Genomic DNA, 24,513 nt, shown 5'->3' with positions numbered 1-24,513 from the left:
GTGTCCACCAACGGGTTCGGGGGTTTCCGCCGCGACAGGCACCAACAACCTTGCGGCCGCAGCTCCTATAGGCTGCCTCGGCAATGGAGGTACGGAACATGGTCCACTCAGACTCAATGTCCCCCACCTCCCCCGGAACGTGTTCGAAGTTCTGCCGGAGATGAGAGTTGAAGCTCCGTCTCACAGGGGACTCCGCCAGACGCTCCCAGCAGACCCTCAGTACACGTTTGGGCCTGCCAGGTCTGACCGGCTTCCTCCCCCACCACCGGAGCCAACTCGTCACCAGGTAGTGGTCAGTGGACAGCTACGCACCTCTCTTCACCCGAGTGTCCAAGACATACGGCCGCAAATCCGATGAGACGATGACAAAGTCAATCATCGAACTGCGGCCTAGGGCGTCCTGGTGCCAAGTGCACATATGGACGCCCTTATGCCTGAACATGGTGTTCGTGATGGACAATCCGTGACGAGCACAGAAGTCCAACAACAGAACACCGCTTGGGTTCAGATCGGGGGGGCCGTTCCTCCCAACCACGCCTCTCCAGGTCTCACTGTCATTGCCCACGTGAGCGTTGAAGTCTCCCAGTAGAACAAGGGAGTCCCCAGGAGGGGCACTCTCCAGTACCCCCTCTAAGGACTCCAAGAAGGGTGCCGTTCGGCCCGTAAGCACAAACAACAGTCAGAACCCGTCCCCCCACCCGTAGGCGGAGGGAGGCCACCCTCTCGTTCACCGGGGTGAACCCCAACGTACAGGCGCCCAAATGGGGGGCAACAAGTATGCCCACTCCAGCCCGGCGCCTCTCACCGTGGGCAACTCCAGAGTGGAAGTACGTCCAGCCCCTCTCAAGGAGACTGGTTCCAGAACCAGAGCCATGCGTCGAGGTGAGGCCGACTATTTCTAGCCGGAACCTCTCAGCCTCGCACACTAGCTCCGGCTCCTTCCCCACCAGAGAGATGACGTTCCACGTCCCAAGAGCCAGCTTCTGCAGCCGAGGATCAGACCGCCAGGGTCCCCTCCCTTGGCTGCCGCCCATAGCACAATGCACCCGACCCCTTTGGCCCCTTGGACAGGTGGTGAGCCCATCGGAAGGGGGACCCACGTCTCTTCTTCGGGCTGAGCCCGGCCGGGCTCCGTGGGTAAAAGCCCGGCCACCAGGCGCTCGCCATCGTGCCCCACCTCCAGGATCACATAATTAGACAAGAAAAAATTCCAATATGTATCAGTCAAGCTAGATTATGTTGCACATTGAATTTAACATTTTTGTCAGTTTCTGATTTGGAAATACTGTGAATATTTCTGCAGAACCTAGACTTACTAATGTGTACACGACGTAAGTGTGAAGACGAGTTCTGTACTAGGTTTGTTAGAGATCATTAGTTTTCTTTGTTGTTTTACCCTAAAAAGATTGTTCTGTGCTTATCACACTGTACATAAATCAACTATTTGTGTAGCAAAAGAAATTTTGTGATTATGATTTGGAAACTATGTTGGGACTTCTTAGTCTCCTTCAAATGTTGTGTCCCACCACTCTTAGACGGGATGTATCGTTTCAAGGGATGGTTCAGGTTTTTTGCATTTGTACTTAGAGCTTAATAGTTTAGCCACAAAATACATTATTTACCTACATCAGTCCTACAATGACTGTAGAACTGGCAGCAGAGAGTGCAGGCTCAAAGACCATAACAGTCATGTCCTTTGAGCTTCCACTTTCCACTGAATGTCCTGAAGGTACACACAAGCCTAGAATAGGGTGGTGGTTGATTGATAACCAAATGGTTATCAGTGATCCTTCTGAAAGGGCCTTCTATTGTTGCTCTACATCCTTCAGACATATAGAGCCTAAATTAAAGGAGACGAGACATCCCACAACATTTTCAGGTCTGAAAAACTCTTGTACTGTGTGTTGTTTGTACTTCAAATTGCCTGTGTCTTACGTATGTGACTTGTTTTTAATTTTTAGACCACCCAGCCATAAAATCATAGTCAATGGAAAAGAGTGCATTAATTTTGCCTCCTTTAACTTTTTGGGACTCCTTGACAATGAGCGTGTGAAGGTAATTAAAATATTTTTTATTCACTTTTATTAGTTTGGATTTAAAATTAATCAACTGCGACTTCATTTTTCATTGTTTTGTTTGCTAATAACAGGAGAAGGCTTTGATGTCACTAAAAAAATATGGTGTTGGCACATGTGGTCCAAGAGGCTTTTATGGAACATTTGGTAAGTGAATAGTGCTGCTTGTTGTCTTCTGGAGAAGTAACTACACAAATTGAAACTACAAAAATAAATATGCTTAATATTTATTAAGCATGTTTAACCCAGTGCAGTCACTGCCCGCCACGGGGCGTAAAAGCATGTGACGCATTTATAAGGCTTTGTAATAACACAGACTCATACCGAGTTTTCATTTCAACTCTGTTGGACAGCACGGACTTCAAACTTTATAAAAGTGGTGTTTTTATATTGGCTTTGTGGTTATTTACTTCAAAATAAAGCCAGGAATATGATCGATCATTTCCGCCTTATTTTGTGAGGTCTAAATGTACCACATTTTGTAACAACCAATGAAAATGTGTTGATGGTCTGTTGCTAGGTAGAACGGAGACAGAGGAGGGGGGGGATTTGGATACGGCAAGAGACTAGGGCGCAGCGATGCTGTGGATTTTACTAAGAGTGCTTCGATGGGTTTTTTAGACTCTAAGTGTGTTAGTTAGAGTTCGTGGTGTGTGCAGTAGTTTTAGTAGTAGTTTTGCTAGCGATCGCTGCATGGCTTCATAGCGAGCTCTGACGCACTGAGAAGAGAACGAATGCGCGCCGGGATGGCCATTTAGACCTCGTCTCCAAATGAATGCTTAATAGATATTAAGCATTAAATATGCTTTTTAATAAAAAACAGTTTTTTGATTAAAACATTGTTGCGCTGGGATGAATTATTTTTCAGTCGTATCAAAATAGATATTACAATACTTGTGTGATGCACTTTTTTGCATTACGCAAGGTAAGATAAGGCAATTTTAATTATATAGCACAATTTCAGCAAGAAAGCAATTCAAAGTGCTTACAATGCAATTGAAAGTACACAAGTCATGGGACCAACAGCCAGATGTTGGCGAAAGCCCATGAACAAGACAACATGAAGTACTCTTCTTCATGGTTTGTTTTTGTTTTTTTCCGACAATGTGAAACTGGCTCCACCACCAGAGCTCTCACAGCATCACACAGTTCATAAAACGTTGTGCATCATTGGAACGTGCTGAATCCATCGTTCTTCTGTAAAATCAACTGGAGCTTGTTGCTCCAACATAAGACACAGACGTCTCCTCTGATGATGGTAGATGAGCGCTAGCACCATGGCTGAATTATGAATAATATATCTCATGAAACTTAACTTCCATTGCTGCCATTATTTTTAATGATTAGACAAAAATATGCACTAGATGTAATTTTCCTGAAAAGGACCTGAAGGACCTTCACCACTAGTACAGGAAATACCATTGTTAGTAAGTCTACAAGATTGAGAGAGCAATTGAGCAAATGCATAAAATATCTTCAAGGCCCATGTCTGAGAACTTCACAACTTCTGTTCCATAATTAAGCATTTTATTATCTTTATTGATGGGGCATTTTTTATTTCTTCTGAACAAAATTGAAACATTTTCAATTTCTGATCTAAAACTAAGTTCAGCTGTATTTTGCATAAACATTTCTGTTTAATAACAACACTGCTCATTTTCAGATTAGTGTTAGAATATCTTGATTTACAATGGGTACACTGTCTGTGGCAGTGTACCCATTGTACATTTATTGACCAATCCTATTTATTTTGTTTCTTTCATACATGTATAGATCTACTTAGCAGTTTTCCTGATCTGATCTACTCAGTGCTTTTTCCTTTCACTGCTTCCCTTGTTCTTCCTGTTCCACACCACCCTTGTCCTCAGATGTCCATTTAGAACTGGAGAATCGCCTTGCCAAATTTATGAAAACGGAGGAGGCCATTATCTATTCATATGGCTTTGCAACGATGGCTAGTGCGATTCCGGCCTACTCCAAAAGAGGGGACATGATCTTTGTGTGAGTCATGTTTACTTAATTCCAAGAGACGTTTAAAATGTGAATATGGGTTCCTTATTATTTTGATTTAAACTCTCATATTGTTGGTTTTGTTTTTGGTGTCCAGAGATGAAGCTGCCTGTTTCTCCATCCAGAAAGGCCTTCAGGCATCCCGCAGCTTCATCAAATACTTCAAACACAATGACATGGAGGATCTGGAGAGGCTGCTAAAAGAACAAGAGCTGGAGGATCAGAAGGTTGGTACCAGTTTAGGTAGTTTCATTCTAACTTTCAAGTGTCATATTATGCTGTCAACTGTCAAATAATTTTGGAGCTGCAGAATGTACACCTGTAAACTTGTTTTAGTTCATTTTTATTCTGTAGTTTTTTGCCTTCACATTTTTAAAATTGTAATATGTTTTTGTTACAGAATCCTCGTAAAGCCCGAGTGACGCGGAAGTTCATTGTGGTTGAGGGAATGTACATCAACACAGCAGATATTTGTCCTCTCCCTGAACTGGTAAAGTTCACAAGTAATACATTTCAAGTAATATAAACTTAATAAACCCCTAAATGAAACACTGCTTCAGAATTATGGGGAAGGGTCCTTTGGCAGATTCTACAACATTTTTTCAGTCTTGGTTTGAGAACTATTGCTATTAGTTCTTAAAATGGCAATTATTCTGAGAACAAAACTAGACCTGTTTGCTCAAAAAACAGAATGCACTATTGGACCTATAGGCTGTGTTAAAATAGTGTGTGTTGGGTATAGAGGTAGGGTTTCGAAACACTTCTTAATCTGACTCCTGACAAACAATTACTTAGCATTGACATTACTTTTTGCACTGTCTGACAATATGACCTATTTCAGTTGGATTGGCTAACTAAAACAGAAAAAATATAAAAACAAAGCTGTGTGAAAGACCATCTTCTAATATCGGTTTGATTTGTAAACACTGTTTTAAACAACCTGTAGGGTTTATGAATGCTTTACCATCTCTCTTAGCTGTTTGGTGATATAAGTAGAAACAGAAAACACTGGAAAAGAGGAGTTACACAAAGCGTTTGAACCAGAAGTTTAACTACACCATTTAATGATTCAGCTTTAGGATGAGGAGACTTCATCCTTTTGGCAACCATGAGATGTCCAGCAACGCCACCCGCTCGCCACTGTTAGCGCTCTCACACAGTTCCTGCACCTGTCCAGTAGGCGATACACATTTACGTGTTCAGCAGTGCTCTGATGATGCACAAAAATTCTGGTTCAGATTGGTTGATGTATTAATATATAATAAAGCTAGTGGAATAATCTAGGGGCGCAGTGGAGTCAATTTACAATTAATGCTATTGGGCTCTTTAGAGGTTAACAAAGCTCAATCATAAGTTTGGTGCTTGTGATTGACCTATCATAAGCACCAAACTTATGATTGACCTGCATATATGATTTAGAGATGTTAAATGCAAACGTCAAGGGATTAGAATTTGCCATGATTTACCATCATGTTGTTGTATTTCATTAAACAGAGGTTGAACTCTGAATGAACCATAGGGTGAAAAGAAGAAAAACAGCAGGAAAACAGGTACTTCTTGTTGAAAGGGGGAAGAGACTAAGGTGATGTCACCTTTTGACAATGTGAATGTGATGAACTCTGGTCTGTGATGAGTCAAAGAAAATTTGATGAAGCTGGGAGCTTATGTGGGGAAGTTATTCTATCTTGATGTTTCATAGCGTACGGTCAGATTTCAGGCTTGGCCAAGCCCACATGCTTTGATGTACTAAAAAGATTTTGATAACTATCAACCTTCCATGCCTCAAGACTTTGCTGACTGATTTTGAAGCCTGGATCTCCAAAGCTGTAGGAGGAGTTCATTCACATACAACATGTGTAACAGACAAAATGGCGGCTTTCATCCAAAACAGCCGACTTCCTGATGGATTTAGACCAGGGGTCTCAAACTCAAATTACCCGGGGGCCGCTGCAGGCAGAGTCTGGGTGAGGCTGGGCCGCATAAAGGATTCCACAAAAAACATTTAAAAAATATCCTCAAATGTCATCAACATTTAATTATTTCTCCAATACATGAACTGCAGGCTTTGGCTTTGACAAAGACATGATGAGGGTGTGACAAAATTTAGGGTGCGTTTCATACTGCAGCCTGAAGTGACCCAATTCCGATTTTTTGTCAAATCTGATTATTTTTGCTGGGTCGTTCACACTGCCACACATACAGTGGGGAAAATAAGTATTTAGTCAGTCACCAATTGTGCAAGTTCTCCCACTTAAAAAGATGAGAGAGGCCTGTAATTGACATCATAGGTAGACCTCAACTATGAGAGACAAAATGTGAAAATAAATTTGAGAAAATCATTTTGTCTGAATTTTAAAGAATTTATTTGCAAATAATGGTGGAAAATAAGTATTTGGTCACCTACAAACAAGCAAGATTTCTGGCTGTCACAGACCTGTAACTTCTTTTTTAAGAGGCTCCTCTTTCCCCCACTCATTACCTGTATTAATGGCACCAGTTTGAAGTTGTTAACAGTATAAAAGACACCTGCCCACAACCTCAAACAGTCACACTCCAAACTCCACTATGGTGAAGACGAAAGAGCTGTCGGAGGACACCAGAAACCGAATTGTAGACCTGCACCAGGCTGGGAAGACTGAATCTGCAATAGGCAAGAGGCTTGGTGTGAAGAAATTACTGTGGGAGCAATAATCAGAAAATGGAAGACCTACAAGACCACTACTAATCTCCCTAGATCTGGGGCTCCACGCAAGATCTCAGCCCATGGGGTCAGAATGATCACAAGAACGGTGAGGAAAAATCCCAGAACCACAAGGGGGAATCTAGCGAATGACCTGCAGAGAGCTGGGACCAAAGTAACAAAGGCTACCATCAGCAACACACTACGACGCCAGGAACTCAGATCTTGCAGTGCCAGACGTGTGCCCCTGCTTAAGCCAGTCCATATCCAGGCACATCTGAAGTTTGCTAGAGAGCATTTGGATGTTCCAGAAGAGTATTGGGAGAATGTCATATGGTCAGATGAAACCAAAGTAGAACTATTTGGTAAAAACACAACTCGTCGTGTTTGGAGGAAAGTGAATGCGGAGTTGCATCCAAAGAACACCATACCAACTGTGAAGCATGGGGGTGGCAACATCATGCTTTGGGGCTGTTTCTCTTCAAAGGGACCAGGACGACTGATCCGTGTACATGAAAGAATGAATGGGGCCATGTATTGTGAGATTTTGGGTGAAAACCTCCTTCCATCAGCAAGGGCAATGAAGATGAAACGTGGCTGGGTCTTTCAGCATGACAATGATCCCAAGCACACTGCCAGGGCAACAAAGGAGTGGCTTCGTAAGAAACATTTCAAAGTCCTGGAGTGGCCTAGCCAGTCTCCCGATCTCAACCCCATCGAAAACCTTTGGAGGGAGTTGAAAGTCCGTGTTGCCCGCCGACAGCCCCAGAACATCACAGCTCTAGAGAAGATCTGCATGGAGGAATGGGCCAACATACCAGCAACAGTGTGTGCCAACCTTGTGAAGACTTACAGAAAACGTTTGATCTCTGTCATTGCCAACAAAGGATATACAACAAAGTATTGAGATGAGCTTTTGTTATTGACCAAATACTTATTTTCCACCATTATTTGCAAATAAATTCTTTAAAATTCAGACAAAATGATTTTCTCAAATTTTTTTTCACATTTTGTCTCTCATAGTTGAGGTCTACCTATGATGTCAATTACAGGCCTCTCTCATCTTTTTAAGTGGGAGAACTTGCACAATTGGTGACTGACTAAATACTTATTTTCCCCACTGTATACAACCTGTATCTGTTCTGCAGTCTGAACGACCTGAAAGTGTCCCACATGCGCAGTAGAGGGCGCAATAGCGTCAGCGTTCTCAGTGTTCTGCCAACCGCCATAAAAAGAAGTGCTCAGTGTTTGCGGAAGTAAACATGGAGGCTAACGGTGGAGCTTAGCTTACATATTTGAAGTTGCTGTCCAACCGGAGCAGCATATTAGCAACTTAATCCTCATTATAGTCTGTCATGGTTGTTTTTCTTCCCACTTGCGCGTATCACAACGCAGAATTTGTTGAGTATCAGTGACGTTAAGTTCGGATGAATGCTGCCTGGATGTTAGGTCACATTTGAATTGGATACGTATCGGATATGGGTCGCATTCGAAAAGAATCCGACAAGTGCTGTTCAGACTGCCATGAAAAGATCAGATACAGGTCGCATTACGTAAAAAGAAAATCTGAATTGGGTCACTTTAGGCTGCAGTGTGAACTCACCCTAAGTTTATTCCACTTCGTGTCGCTCTTGTTATACGTTTTATAGAAGCCTTTAGCCAGCTAGCAACGTATGGAGAACGTCTCGACGCGTGACGTCATTACCGCTTCTACTTGTCAAAACAGCGCGGCGGATGACGAGCAGTTGCCTTTCTCTGCGTTTGATCGTGGCATTTGTTAATGACGGAATATACCGGAATGGCGACTGCAGGGAAGGGCAACTAGTACCGGACTGTTCCATCATCCGCCGCACTATTGTTAAAGCGTAGTGTGCATGAAGTCAGTGAGGCTTAGCCCAGCACCCAATGTCAGCCATGATGAGGAACGGCGGGCGGGACTTCCTTCAGAGGTTCGCTCACCTTGTGGGCCGCACTAATATTATACTTTCATATCACGTTGGGGGCCACGAGACAAAGTCCTGCGGGCCTCAATGGGCTCGCGGGCCGTGAGAATGAGACCTCTAATTTAGAAGATAAAACATAGGGGACAAGGAAAAGCGAAAACCTTTTCAAAACCTTTTCAGTCACAGAATGAATGTCTTTCCAAAAGGTCTGTAATAACTTGCATAACCAGAATAGATGGAAAAATTTACCTCTATGCCTCAAACATTTGCAGCACATTGGAATGGTTGGGGAACATTCTCTGGAGACAAACAGGGGTATAGTAGGATCAATAGAAAAGTTGGAAATTTTGTTCATGTATAGAAATAGAAGTGTATTGAGGAAAGGTTCCATTCTAAATCTTTAGCCAGTCTAAAGGACTGAATTTCACCTCCAGATCACGTTCCCACAACTGCTTGACAGAGTCAAAGCTTGATGGTTGAGAGCTGAGTAAAGATGCATAGAACTTTGAAATCAGATCTTTGGGAGATTTGGTTGAAACCAGACTATTTTTTAAATCCGTCACTTCCCTACGGAATGCATTGGACCTGAACAATGACTCCATAAAATGCAGAATTTGAAGGTATTTATAAAAATTTTTTTGAACGATGTTGCTATTGTCCCTGATTTGATTAAATGATTTAATAGAACCAGAAATCAACAGATCAGAGAAATCAGTCAGACCAGAAGAGGACCAGGACAATAGGCCAATACTTCTAATAGAAGTTGGTAGGTCCGGGTTTAAAGTCAGGGGGGATCGAATTGAGAAAAAGGGAGGAATATTCAAGTATTTCCTTATGTCTTGCCAAGCTAACAAAGTACTGTAAACTACCATGTTTTCCTTCAATGAATCCAATTGATCTAAATTATTGATAGGACAGCATGATAAAGATTCAAGGCCCAGCCAATAACAGTTGTCTCTACTAGAAAACCAGTCTGACATAATTTTAAGCTGGGCAGATCAGTAGTAGAGCTGCATGCTGGGTAGAGACACACCTCCCAACTGCTTGGGTTTAGTAAGAGTAGAGAACCTTAATTCGGTGATTCTTAACGTTCCAAATAAAACGGGAAATATGAGAATTAAGGCATTTAAAGGGACAAGTAGCAAGGAAGATTTTGAAACGTAGTTTTAAGTGAGGGAGAATATTCATTTTTATTGTATTAACCCTACTGAGAAGTGATAAAGTGGACCATTTCAACAGATGGTTCTTAATGTTCTGAACTAGGGGGGAGTAGTTTGATGAGAATAAGTCTTTCAGATCAGGGGTGATAAAGATGCCCAAGTACTTGAAACCTCTTTTAAATATATGAAAAATAGGCTGTAGCACCATCTCTTGAGGGATATTGAGAGAAGTGACAGACTTGCCTAAATTAATCTTAAAACCCGAAAGAGCACCAAATTTATCTATGACACTAAGTACAGCTGGGACTGATTTGAGTTTTTCAGGTATAAAAGGACATCATACACAAAAAGAGAGATCACATGGTGATCTTCACCTATCCTAGTTCCAGATATGTCTGAGTTAGATCTAATAGTCTCGGAATGTTTATTTTTATGATCTCTATAATCTGTCTAATTTCCCAGGTCAAGCTCAAGTATAGATACAAGGTGCGGATCTTTTTGGAGGAGAGCATGTCTTTTGGTGTGTTGGGTGAACACGGCAAAGGTGTCACAGAGCACTTTGGGGTGAATGTAAGTATAACCATAACAAAGACAACAAAATAGCTTAAAAACCTTGTATTGTAATCTTATTTTTCTTTAATTTGTCAATTACACCAAATCAAAGTGCTTCTTACATTTTCTCATTCAGCCACAGCAATCCAAATTGTATTCTTCTTATGAGAAGTAGTATTCAGTTATCTTGATCATAATCCTAAATTTCCAAGTTTTTTTTTTTTTTTTACACCAAAGTACAGGACCAAGGCGAGGAAAATGGCAGCCAAAATCTTTGCAGTCCCCACACATCCTGGACACAAAGTGCTAAAACTTTTATTTGAACATTGAACTGTCAGGGCCCAGATCAATGCAATGTTCTAATTCAACTTTCTCTTCCTCTTTTGATCTGTTTGCCAGCCTGTAAGAAGACAAAAAACATTTTTTGAAATTTTGTTTGTTTTTATATATTTATATTTCAAATGTCTTTGAGAGCAAAGATGATCCGAGGTAAAATTCCTTGTTTGTATGCACAAACTTGGTAAATAAAACAGATTCTGAAGTATAATAATCTGACCATTTTTGCTCTGCACAGATTGATGACATCGATCTGATCAGCGCTAACATGGAAAATGCTGTGGCCTCCATTGGAGGCTTCTGCTGTGGCCGTTCCTTTGTCATTGATCATCAAGTAAGTGGAATACATGTTTATTGAGGTGCCTGTGGGTCACGTAGGATGAATTGATATGTTTACCTGGACAACAAAGGTAGAAATCAAGTCCTATCTCACAATTTTATTCAGATTTTTGGGGCGGCGATGTGATTTCAAATTTGAGTTAAAACAAGTATTCATGATAATCTTTGCTTTAATCTATCAGTGTGCAAAGAATCCTCATGATCTACCCCGGTCTGCTTTGCAAGGTAGAATGACAAATGGATACATTAAAGTCTCAAATTTATTAAACTTGAAATACCAATTCATGCTTAGATGTAGCTACTCCCTACCTGCATCGCTTCATTTGTTTTAACAGAACAGTCACACAGAGAGCACTATAAGTTTCTGCAGACAACCTCCATCCAGACATTTTAATTGTTAATGTTAATTTTGACATCAAATTTTTAGTTATTTTAGTCAAAAGACTAAAACTGTCATTTAGTTTTAGGCATAGTTTCTTCCTCAGAATTGTTTATCTGTAGTTTTAGTCGACTATAACAACATTTTAGTCGATTAACCTACTGTCAAGTTAGTTGACAAAATAAGATAAAACTAAAAAAAAATATATATATATATATATATATATATATATATATATATATATATATGCCAAGAGACATCGACTCCCTGATCCACACCACCAGGATCTACAGCACTGACATTGGGATGTCATTCGGACTAAAGAAGTGTGGTCAGATCGTTACAAAGAGAGGGAAGGTCGCCCACACAGAAGGGGTCTCACTCCCAGAAGGAACAATAGCAGACATTGAGGAGAGTTACAAGTACCTGGGAATACCACAAGCAAATGGCAACCTCGATGAGGCCACAAGGAGCCACAGCCAAATACCTCCAACGAATAAGGCAAGTCCTGAGAAGCCAGCTCAATGGCAAGAACAAGATCCGTGCAATAAACAGCTATGCCTTACCAGTACCAGTTAAGACTCGGAAGCTACTAACCATGCATGGAGGGTTCCACCCCAAATCCAGCACCCTGAGACTGTACACGAGCTGTAAGGAAGGAGGCAGAGGACTATTGAGTGTGAGAGCCACTGTCCAGGATGAAACATCCATAAATACATCAAGGACAAAACCTCAACAGACGATGTGCTCAGCAAATGTCTCAGGCAATGGGGAACAGAGGACAAGGTGCTGGAGGTACCATCATGGGAGGACCAGCCCCTACATGGGATGTACCACCGACAAATAACTGAAGTGGCTGATGTCAGGAAAACCTACCAATGGCTGGAGAAAGCTGGACTCAAGGACAACACAGAGGCTCTCATCCTGGCCGCCCAGGAACAGACTCTAAACACCAGAGCAATAGAGGCTCAGATCTACCACACCAGACAAGACCCAAGGTGTAGGTTGTGAGACAGTCCAGCACATAACAGCAGGGTGCAAGAAGCTGGCAGGGAAAGCGTACATGGAACGACATAACCAAGAGGCGGGCATAGTGTACAGGAACATCTGTGCAGAATATGGACTGGAAGCCCTGAGATCAAAGTGGGGAAAAATCCCCAAAGGTGGTGGAGAATGACCGAGCTAAGATCCTGTGGGACTTCCAGATCCAGACAGACAAGATGGTAATGGAGAACCAACCGGACATTGAGGTGGTGAATAAAGAACAGAGGAAAGCCGTTGTGGTGGCTGTAGCAATACCAAGTGACTACAACATCAGGAAAAAGAAGCATGAGAAACTGGAGAAATACCAGGGTCTCAGGGAAGAACTGGAAAAGACCTGGAAGGTGAAGACCACAGTGGTGCCTGTGGTCATCGGGGCCCTCGGGGCAGTCGCCCCCAAACTGGAGCAGTGGCTAAAACAGATCCCAGGACAACATCAGACATCTCAGTCCAGAAATGTGCAGTTCTAGGCACAGCCAAGATACTGGAGGAGAACCTCAAGCTCCCAGGCCTCTGGTAGAGGACCCGAGCTCAGAGGATGAAACAGACCACCCATGGAGGGTGAGAAGGGAATTTATATATATATATATATATATATATATATATATATATATTGGTGGATATAAAGCATCTAAACACCCCTGTTCAATTGCCAGGTTTTCGTGACACTTGGTAACGCGTTACTGACGTCGGACCACTTTTCTCAGAAATGAGTAATCTAACGCGTTGCTATTTCAAATCCAGTAGTCAGACTACAGTTACTTAATGAAATCTCTTTGCATTACTGTGTCTTACTATTTTCTTTAGTCATTTAATGTTATTTCTTCTACGCCTCTAGGGGCGTGATCGCTGTTTCTATGCGAAAGTATCAGCAGCGACAGAAATGTAAACAATGGAGGGAAGAGGGAGATGCATGTTTGTTGCTGGAAAAACAGGAATTATTTTAAGTTTTGCTCGTCAAGTCCGATTATTATAAGCAGCTTTGGGTTTGTTTTTTTCTATAGTCGCTTGCAGATTTAATGAGTCGCGGGTTGCGCTTTTTAGGCTTAGAAGTAAGCAGACATAAACCCCAGAATTTGTCTGACATCTAGTTAGTTTTAGTCAGACTCTCCCTGTCCATCATTTCCCGGATGACCCATCACGCTGCGTCTTTGTTGATGTTAATATATTACCTGTGAATTACATCGAACTTCGAGTTGCGCTCCAGAAAACTGCAAACATCGAGATTAATATGAACAGCGCAATAAACATGAAAACAGCCACGAATGAACGAGTCCGTAAAATTGTTCAACTAAATGCCATTATAATAATTAATATTAAGATAAGTGTCACAAATCTGTGTAGCGGGACATCTGAGCTGTGGAGCCGCAGGAGGAGCTCTGTGCGCTGCGCTCTGACACCAAACGCAGGACCGTAATGCACAACCTGGAGGCTGGGGGGTAAAATTCTATTTATAGTTTTCCAGACAATACTGGAACACACAAATTACAAAAGTTATTTTTGTATAGTTTTTTTTGTACTGTTGTAACCATTAGTTCAACCTTATAAGTGGAGACGCATTGTTGATGTCACCATTATAGAATAGCTTACAATTAAGTATTGGCAAAGATCAATGTAATTTTCACAGGTGGTGGAGTGTTAGCAGCTAAAATAGTTACTTTTAATGTAACTTAGTTACTTTCCAAATCAAGTAATCGGTAATCTAAGTTACTTTTTCAAGGAGTAATCAGTAATCCGATTAAAGTTACTTTTTCAGTTACTATGTGTATATATATATATATATATATATATATATATATATATATATATATACACACATAGTAGATTGTTAATGTCTGAATATGCAGTGCATACAAAAACAGATTTAACTTAAGTCTTTCTTTTTCTTCATTCAACAATAACAAACTATGTCATATGTCGCCTCATGTCACCTTGTATCATTCTCAAGAAATGATTGCTGAAGAACTGTGATTCCGATGCTCAGGTCTTCTGAGCTCTATGTGCTCTATGTGCCTGATCCATTCTGTCTGATATCAACTAGTCCAATCTTAAAACATTAACTGACACATTTTCAAATTTGTCCTCTATTCATCCTCACTGATCTGCATATTCCTACTTACGTATGTATTATTGCTAGTTTTTGCTTCTAAGCTGGGTGGTATGTTTTATGTTTTTTTTTTTGTTGTTTTTTTTTTTATTTTCTTTATTGTCAATTTTTCCATACAAGTGTACATACAAACTTTACACTTTTCTTTTTCCAAGTGTTACATACATATTATTCAAGAGAAGATGCATATACTATCTATACCTGCCTTAGTCATAACTTTGCCATTCTAGATAATATCCAGTCTATCCATTCACTTGTTGATTTACAAAAAAGAAAAGAGAAAAAACATAAGACAAAACAGAGCAAATAAAGAGAGCATCCAATATTTGTTTGTCTTTTCCCTCTTTCTCCTCACTCCTCTCTTCCAAGTCATCACAATTTTAACTCTCTTCTCATTGGAAATGAACTGTAAGCAAACTATTTACAGTCTGTAGCTCTATAAGGGCTCCTGTAACCACACTATTAATCAATAAAGTCTGACCTCCATGGTGAAATAAAACCCTGCCAATTTCTCCAATAATTCTTAAATTTTCCAGATTCTAATCTGATGGAAAACGTCAGCCTTTCCATAATATAAATATTATGCATTACGTCAACCCAGTCTTCCCTTTTAGGAGCTTCTGCCTTCAGCCATTTCCTAGTAATGGCTTTTTTGCTTGCTATCAACATAATCCTATACATATAACCATCACCTGCTCTTGTAAGCCTTTTCATCCCTCTTCCCATGTACAGATCCTCAAATGTAAGTGGAATATTCACCCCCAGTACTTTATCCATACAATTCTTTACGTCCTGCCAATAGGTTACCATGAAGGCACAATCCCAAAATACATGGAAGTGACCCGCTCTGTCTTTTCCGCACTGCCTCCAGCATTTTGTATCTTGGTATTTTCTTTGTGCTGGTGTACTGAAATATCTTACAATATTCTTCCAGCCAAACTCTCTCCACGAAATGGAACAAGATGTTTTCCACTGTTCCCCACATATCTCTTCCCAGTTCTCCTGTGAAAGCCCACAATTAGCCTCATTTTCCCATCTTGCTTTTATGTATGTTGTATTACTTTTTTTCAGATTTTCCAACCTTGTATACAGTTTTGAAATTATTTTTTCCCCCAAGTTTGATTCATTTGCTGCAATAAACATTTTAATTATACCAGATTCAACCTCCATTAAATTTATCCTTCTTAATAGTTCTTCCGTAAAGTGCCTCAATTGTAAGTACCTGTAGAAATCCTTGTTGTTTAATTCATATTTATTCTTTATTTCTTCAAAGCTTTGTATAGTATTTTTCTTAACCATCTCCCAGAATATCTTTGGACCCTTTTCCCATTTACTAAATGTTTTGTCTGTTACATTAGGTTTAAAATCGGAGTCATGCTCTATCCACCTTAGTACTCTACTCTGCTCTGTCAACCCATATTTTAAAATGATTTCATTCCATATGCCAAGAGATAATCCCAGCCATGGATTTGACTCCTCCCTTAGGTGTTTTCTCAATTTGTTATCATTTATTATGGCTTGTAGAGGTATTGTGGGTGACATAGCACATTCTATATCTTTCCATTTTGCAGTGTATAATGGATTGCTTATGTTCAGTAGAATACTCAACTGTGCTGCTCCATAGTAGCTCTTTAGACAAGGTAAGGCTAACCCCCCTTTATCCTTCGATAACTGCAACGTTCTAAATCTGACCCGTGGTTTTCTTCCTTGCCAAATAAATCTCGATATCATTTTATCCCATTCTGCAAAGTCTTTATTTGTCACCTCAACTGGGAGAGACGCAAATAAATACAGTAACCTTGGTAGCACATTTGTTTTAATCATTTCTACTCTTGACACTAAGCTTGTAAAGGGGATTAAACTCCACCTTCTCATATCTGACTTTATTTTCGACACCAAGGGGCTAAAGTTTAAAGATTTTAGTTCGGATAAGTCATGGGACAGAAACACTCCAAGGTATTTCAGAGATTTTGACTCCCAATCCCAACTAAATGTATTTTTAATGAATTGATCAGGTGAATAGTTGAAAGAGAGAACTTGTGTTTTTTTTTGTGTTTAATTTGTAGCCTGACATCATCCCAAATTCATCCATTATATTGATGTATTATAGTGCTGGCATTATAGTGCTGGAAGTGAATTGCCTGGTTGAGATAAGTAAATCAAAACATCATCTGCAAATAATGCTATCTTTTGTTCCCCTCCTTCCATATGTATACCCTTTATATTTCTGTTTTGTTTTATCCATTGGCTTAAAGGTTCCAAATATATCGCAAATAACAGTGGGCTAATGGAGCAGCCTTGGTGGCATCCTCGATGCAATCTAAATGTATTTGAAAGGCTCCCATTAATTTTTACCCTCGCTGTGGGTTGGCAATATAATGATTGAATAGTTTTGATAAATGTTTTGTTAAAACCGAATTGTTCTATCACCTTATATAGGAAGTTCCACCTGACAGAGTCAAAAGCTTTTTCTGCATCCAATCCTAATATTACTGCTTCTGTTCTTGTTTTAATAATCTTATGCATTATCAGCAGTGTGCGCCTAATATTATCCGTTGTCTGTCTTTTCTTTATAAATCCTGTTTGGTCTAAATCAATTATGTCCGGCAGAATTACCTCTAATCGTCTAGCCATGACTGCAGTAAATAGTCTATAGTCTAAATTTAGGACACTAACTGGTCTATAGTTGGCACAATCTAATTGATCTTTTCCTTCCTTTGGAATAACCGCAATGAAAGCTTCCCTCCAGGACCTGGGTGTCTCTCCCTCTTTTAAGACCCAATTGAACGTATTTTTTAACAAGGGGATCAATGGTTTTCTTAGTAATTTATAAAATTCAGACGAGTATCCGTCTGTCCCTGGAGCCTTGTTCGTTTTCAATCTTGAAATTTCTGAGTCTATTTCTTCTTCTGTAATCTCCTTTGTTAATATACGATTTTGATCTTCTGTTATTCTTGGTAAATTCAAAGATTCTAATAATGCATGTATTTGATTATCATTCTTAATTTCTTCTTGAGAATATAATTTTTTATAATAGTTTTCAAAACAATCTTGAATCTCTTCTGTCTTATATTTGATCAAATTAGAGGAGTCCCTGATTTTGAAGATATTATTACAGTGGGGAAAATAAGTATTTAGTCAGTCACCAATTGTGCAAGTTCTCCCACTTAAAAAGATGAGAGAGGCCTGTAATTGACATCATAGGTAGACCTCAACTATGAGAGACAAAATGTGAAAAAAAATTTGAGAAAATCATTTTGTCTGAATTTTAAAGAATTTATTTGCAAATAATGGTGGAAAATAAGTATTTGGTCACCTACAAACAAGCAAGATTTCTGGCTGTCACAGACCTGTAACTTCTTTTTTAAGAGGCTCCTCTTTCCCCCACTCATTACCTGTATTAATGGCACCAGTTTGAAGTCGTTAACAGTATAAAAGACACCTGCCCACAACCTCAAACAGTCACACTCCAAACTCCACTATGGTGAAGACGAAAGAGCTGTCGGAGGACACCAGAAACCGAATTGTAGACCTGCACCAGGCTGGGAAGACTGAATCTGCAATAGGCAAGCAGCTTGGTGTGAAGAAATCTACTGTGGGAGCAATAATCAGAAAATGGAAGACCTACAAGACCACTACTAATCTCCCTCGATCTGGGGCTCCACGCAAGATCTCAGCCCATGGGGTCAGAATGATCACAAGAACGGTGAGGAAAAATCCCAGAACCACAAGGGGGAATCTAGCGAATGACCTGCAGAGAACTGGGACCAAAGTAACAAAGGCTACCATCAGCAACACACTATGACGCCAGGGACTCAGATCTTGCAGTGCCAGACGTGTCCCCCTGCTTAAGCCAGTCTATATCCAGGCACGTCTGAAGTTTGCTAGAGAGCATTTGGATGTTCCAGAAGAGTATTGGGAGAATATCATATGGTCAGATGAAACCAAAGTAGAACTATTTGGTAAAAACACAACTCGTCGTGTTTGGAGGAAAGTGAATGCGGAGTTGCATCCAAAGAACACCATACCAACTGTGAAGCATGGGGGTGGCAACATCATGCTTTGGGGCTGTTTCTCTTCAAAGGGACCAGGACGACTGATCCGTGTACATGAAAGAATGAATGGGGCCATGTATTGTGAGATTTTGGGTGAAAACCTCCTTCCATCAGCAAGGGCAATGAAGATGAAACGTGGCTGGGTCTTTCAGCATGACAATGATCCCAAGCACACTGCCAGGGCAACAAAGGAGTGGCTTCGTAAGAAACATTTCAAAGTCCTGGAGTGGCCTAGCCAGTCTCCCGATCTCAACCCCATCGAAAACCTTTGGAGGGAGTTGAAAGTCCGTGTTGCCCGCCGACAGCCCCAGAACATCACAGCTCTAGAGAAGATCTGCATGGAGGAATGGGCCAACATACCAGCAACAGTGTGTGCCAACCTTGTGAAGACTTACAGAAAACGTTTGACCTCTGTCATTGCCAACAAAGGATATACAACAAAGTATTGAGATGAACTTTTGTAGGTGACCAAATACTTATTTTCCACCATTATTTGCAAATAAATTCTTTAAAATTCAGACAAAATGATTTTCTCAAATTTTTTTTTCACATTTTGTCTCTCATAGTTGAGGTCTACCTATGATGTCAATTACAGGCCTCTCTCATCTTTTTAAGTGGGAGAACTTGTACAATTGGTGACTGACTAAATACTTATTTTCCCCACTGTATTTACCATTTGCTTTTTCATTTTATAAGCCAACAATTTAGCTGATTTACCTCCTCCTTCGTAATACCTTTGTTTTGTGTATAGAAGGTTTTTTTTAATCTCATCTTCCAAAGTGCAGTTTATCTCTGTTTGTATTCTTTTAATTTCTTGAGATTTTTTTTCATCCAGAGAGAAGCTTTTGTGTTGCTTTTCTAATTCTTTTAATTCCAATTGTAATTGTCTAAGTTTTCCCTGTTTTTTCCTTTTTAAGTATGCTGATTTGGCAATTAGCTTCCCTCGAATTACTGCTTTGCATGCATCCCACAGCGTAGCTGGGGATACCGCCCCATTATTATTTTCCTTTACATATATATCGATTTCTTTCTCAAGTTCTTCCTTCATATTCCCCTGTAATAAACCTGCATTTAGTCTCCACGTTGTAGTTTTTGTTTCCTTTGACAATTCCAGGGTGATATAAACTGGACTATGATCTGATACATCCCTTACTCCAATGTCACAGTTTTCCACTCTGTATCTATCCTTATTATACATAAAGAAATAGTCGATTCTCGAATATACTGAATGAGGCGGTGAAAAATATGTGTAGTTTCTGCCTGATGGATTTTGCTCCCTCCAGACATCCATTATTCCCAACTCTGCCATTAACTCTTTAAATTTTTTGCTAATTATAGATTTTTGCTTTCCACCATCTGAACAATCAAGTTGTGGATTCAACCTGAGGTTTAAATCTCCTCCACATATCAGAATGCCTTCTCCCTCAGCTGTCATTAAATCAAACATCTTTCTATAAAATGACCAGTCAGAGCCTGGGGGGGCATACATGTTCAGGATAGTGACCAGTTCTCCTTCTAATCTCCCCTTAATCAGTACGTATCTTCCTTCTTTGTCTATTGTTTCTGAAAGCTTTTCAAATATGGATCTTCCTGATATAAGGATTGCGACTCCTCTCCTATGGCCTGATCTATAAGATGAGTAAAATACTTGACTAAAACCATTTCTCTTTAGTTTCTCATGTTCCTTCTCTGTCAGGTGCGTCTCCTGCAGCAGTGCCACTCCCACCCCCTCCCTTCTCAATTTTCCTAATACTTTAGACCTTTTAACTGGGTTGAGCATCCCGTTCACATTAAAAGAGGCCAACTTTAATACCTTTTTCTGTGTTGTCATTTACTCCTTGTGATTTCTTATTTTCCACCTTCTCTACACCTTGAAGGACCCTTAGGCTACAGATAAACAAAATAATAATGAACACACTACTGAACAGTTTTAGAACATTCACTGATGAACTAGTGACTAACCAAAGAACTTCCAAGAGTGGGGTCTGCACTTTGACCCTTTGTAAGCCATGATGGAAACCCTGCCCAAAGAGACGTCCTCTCCCTGCCAGAGGGATTGGGCCCTTCTTGTTGCAGTTAGCTTTGTTCATGTTTGCACCACCGTTGCAATGTCCACCAAAGAAAAGGGGAGGATTCCCCGACCCTAATGAAAAAAAACTCCCTCAGGAAATAATAAGTAAATAAAAAAATAATACTAATTCTGTTAGCTTGACCAGAGTCATCATTCCCTAAGCCCCGGTTTTTCCCTTCAAACTTGAATAGACTCATCCAAAAACAAATTTAAGATCTTAAATACCTCATTTTAAATGGCAGTGGCCCTTAAATCTCATCCTGACTTCTCCTAAAACCTTGCAATCGTTGTTTGTATCTTTCTATTGTCTCTCTCGGTGTCTGTCCTCCTTTCTTGGCCCCGATGGTTTTCCAAGTCAGGCGTCTGATCTTCTCCAGATTGTTCTCCGCCGGTCTGGTCACCGCCACCTGCAGCCCTCGTTCCGCCATGTCTTTGGTCGCCTCCTCAGCCGTGTTGTAGATCTGCATCTCTCCCTCATAAAAAACACGCAGTCTCGCCGGGAATGGCGTCTGGAACCGTATGTTCTTCTCCCGCAGGACTCTTTTCGCCTCTGTGTATTCCTTTCGTTTCTTCAGCACTTCCGGGGCATAGTCATGGTCCAGAAAAACTTTCTTCCCCTCGTACATGAATCCCTTCTTCTGCCATGCCTTCTTTAAGATCTCTTCTTTCACTCTGAAGCTCATAAACTTTACCACTATCGATCTCGGTGGTGATTCCGGGGAGGGACGCGGCGGCAGAGCCCGATGGGCTCTCTCTATCTGGAAGGGAAAAGATGGCGGCAGCTCCAGCTTCTCACTCAGAAGTTTCTCAACAAATTCCGTCATCGAACCGGCACCGTTCTCTGCTCCCTCCTTAAGACCATGAATCCGAACATTCTCCCTCCTTGAACGTCCCTCCTGATCCACAAGCCGTGTTTCGAACCGTTTCTGTAGCTCCAGGAGCTCCATTGTAGCTTCCTCTATGTGCCGCAAACGCTCCTCCCCTTCTTCTATCCGGTTCTCTGCTTTATCAATACGGCTGTTAGCTACTTTAATATCTTCCTTAATTTCTTTCAGAGCATCAGAGTTCTCTTTACGAAAGTCTCGCAGTTCCTGGAGAATCGTTTCCAAATTTGCCATGTTAAAGTCGGAACAGACCTCTGTGGCTCGAGTCTTTATGTTTAGCTCTGGGTCATTCGTTGCTTCTTTAGCCGAGTCAGCTAGCTTCAAAGCTAACGTTTCGTTACCGTCGACCTCTCTGTCGTCTAACTCGGGTTTTTGAGACTTTCTGCCGTATTTCCCTCTAGTCATAGTAAATGCCCCTTTTTAAATATTATCTTTCGAACTTTTCGTTAATAAATTATCAAATTAATCGGGCTTACAAATATCTGGGTCGAGGAGCTCGCCTTTTAAGCTGCCGCCATGATGGTGTTCCCGGAAGTTCCATGTTTTATGTTTTTAAAACATACCGGGTGAATGTTTTAAAAAGTCACACATGTTGAGAGCAGTGTGATGTTTGTTGTCTGTCTGTGGACAATTGTGACATCAGCACCTGAGGGCACCAAGGGTCCATAGCTGATCCCACCGCCACAGTTTAGCTTGGTCCTGATATTTCCCATGTTTCAGCAACATTTAACTGCCAAATATTACATGATCCTGTATTTTACAAGATGGTGTCAGTCTTAGCACTGCACGTTCTACATGTAACTAGGGATGCTCCGATCACTTTTTCTGCTGCCGATTCTGATATACCAATCACCAATGAGGCTGATCTCTGCCGATCGCCTGGATTGACTGTTAATTTTTTGCTTTAGGTATAAATGCTACTATGTGATCTGACAAAATTAAAAAAAATGATCTGGCAATAAATTCTCCTAATTTAGGCTTAAACTTGCAGGCACAATACAGAGCTATTCGGTCAAAAGAACAACTGGAAAACCTGCAATCAGTAAAATTATATTTAACAGTAAGGCTCTCAGGACCATAAATTATACATGAGTCAAATAATCTGCCTATATCAAATAATATCACGTAAAAAAGGAGACATTCATTCAAAGTCAAACGCAGGCTGCATCAAAATAAACAATCCTTCCTGACTGATGGCACAGCGAGCTGATTAATGCTGGTTCTGATTGGTTGTTTCTCACCGAGTGGAGTAATTCTGCAGAACATAGGAGGAGGCAGAGGAGGTTGATTATTTTTCAGAGATTTTCTGTCTTGTTAGGACAGCAAATGTTTGATTACATATCTTTTTTATGACTTGAACTTTATTGACTTTCCAACAAAAATATACCCTAATTCCACATTTAGCATATTACAATTTAGCATCAGCTAAACAATGTTTAGTCCTTGTGAATTCTTCAGGCCAATACAGTTAACAGAGATTATTTGAACAAAATATATATACATATATAATGTCTGTTACTACCCAATAGTAAGTCCCGCCCACTCCTCACAACTCTTTGGACTCACTACTGCCCAGTTCTCTGTCTAACAGGTCCGGAAAACCCCCAGAAACTCGGGTCTTACCCTAGCGATAGTTTGTGGAGAATAATCTGTTTAAACTGGGGTCGGAAAGGACTCGTCTAGCTCTGACTACCTTCGATCCAGAAGTTATGACCTTTTACAGTTGAGGAGCAATCCGCTGAGTAGCCCTCACAGCGACATAACCCCTACAACCACTCCTGTTAACGGTAGCTCCTTTCCTAAAATAACGGCACTTGTTAACGGCTAGATTAAATTTAGTGACTTAGATTTAAGTCCCAAGGTCATTATTTTAGTTTTGGCTAAAAGCAACCTATAAAACATTTCTACTTTTTCCTCCCAGAATCAAACCTCATAGCTATTTCACAACCATCAAAGAACTTTAAGGTGACTCATTAATTGAATGTCCACAACATCTTTTAGATTTCTTAAATGCTAATTATTTATTAGTAAGGCAATTTTGCAAGGGTCAGTACAGCTTAATTCACTAGCAGAAATAATCAAATAAGTAAAATCAATAATCTAGCCTATCTTTCCCTAATGCTGACACTGAGAACTAAAAAAGGGAAACTTTGAGAGAGACGGACAGAGTTTGGCATTTTGAACCCCAGAACTGGCCTGATGATGAAGAAGGTGTTGCAGCAGCAGGAGGTTCCCAGTACAAGAAGAGTACTGACTTAGAGCAGCAGGTCTCGGGCATCAGGGTGACTTCCTCATGCGCGTAGCGGTCCTCAGCTTCTTGTCTTGCAGCTCTGTAGCTCCTTTCTCCTCGTCTCACGATCTTCCTGGTCCCACGGAAGGAACACACCAGTTCTTCCTCTTTGCCTTTGTTCTTTGTCTTTATCTTCATCTTCATCTTTGCCTTGGTCTTTGTCTTTGGGGGTCTAAACCCAGCTGTTGAGAGAAGTGCGATTTGAAGCCACATGTTGCGGGGCTAACGGGTTGGTCCCCATGTGCAGAACAGTCTCCGGTTCTGTGGCCCCGGCTCTTCTTCAGCTGCAGAGTTCTTTGTCCATCTCCGTCTTGGCTCGAAGCTGCCTGAAGGATCCAACCAAAGATTCCTCTGTTGCACCCACCTTATAAAGGGTTTATCCACCTTTTGGTGCGTTTGCATTGGCTGGCTTTGTTGCTGTGCCTGTCTCATTGGCTGACTGCTTGGACAGATGATCTCATCTCCATCACCCTGGAGACCTTATGACCGGATCTCTGTTCTAATGTCCCCAAGTTGCTCAACAGTTCCTCCTACCTCTGTTTCCTGCCCAACCTTTTCTTAGGCAAGTTGAAGTTTAGCAATAAGGCTTTA

At 40.9% G+C, this 24,513-nt stretch overlaps 2 protein-coding genes across 3 annotated transcripts in view; one reads left to right on the top strand and one right to left on the bottom strand.

Annotated features, from left to right (window-relative positions):
- The window catches only part of sptlc1 (serine palmitoyltransferase, long chain base subunit 1), a 44,940-nt gene that overhangs the window by 4,070 nt on the left and 16,357 nt on the right, over positions 1-24,513 (top strand). For both annotated transcript variants that reach the window (XM_008423818.3, XM_081614024.1), the window contains exons 4-10: positions 1,962-2,055; positions 2,150-2,222; positions 3,944-4,076; positions 4,183-4,312; positions 4,486-4,575; positions 10,331-10,438; positions 10,995-11,090. In XM_008423818.3, coding sequence (XP_008422040.1) covers positions 1,962-2,055; positions 2,150-2,222; positions 3,944-4,076; positions 4,183-4,312; positions 4,486-4,575; positions 10,331-10,438; positions 10,995-11,090 — 724 coding nt within the window. The remainder of the gene's footprint in view (positions 1-1,961; positions 2,056-2,149; positions 2,223-3,943; positions 4,077-4,182; positions 4,313-4,485; positions 4,576-10,330; positions 10,439-10,994; positions 11,091-24,513) is intronic.
- LOC145554392 (uncharacterized) lies at positions 19,350-22,162 on the bottom strand. The gene is made up of 2 exons (XM_081614028.1): positions 20,974-22,162; positions 19,350-20,820 (listed from the first exon to the last, which is right to left on the bottom strand). Exon 1 carries the CDS (start codon positions 22,035-22,037, stop codon positions 20,997-20,999), a length of 1,041 nt encoding a protein of 346 aa, XP_081470154.1. The 5' UTR covers positions 22,038-22,162; the 3' UTR covers positions 19,350-20,820; positions 20,974-20,996.

This window comes from Poecilia reticulata, chromosome 12, assembly GCF_904066995.2.
Source record: "Poecilia reticulata chromosome 12, P_reticulata-male-v2, whole genome shotgun sequence".
NCBI lineage: Eukaryota > Metazoa > Chordata > Actinopteri > Cyprinodontiformes > Poeciliidae > Poecilia > Poecilia reticulata.
Note: the sequence above shows the minus strand (reverse complement) of the source record. Positions and strands in the feature narration are given on the sequence as shown.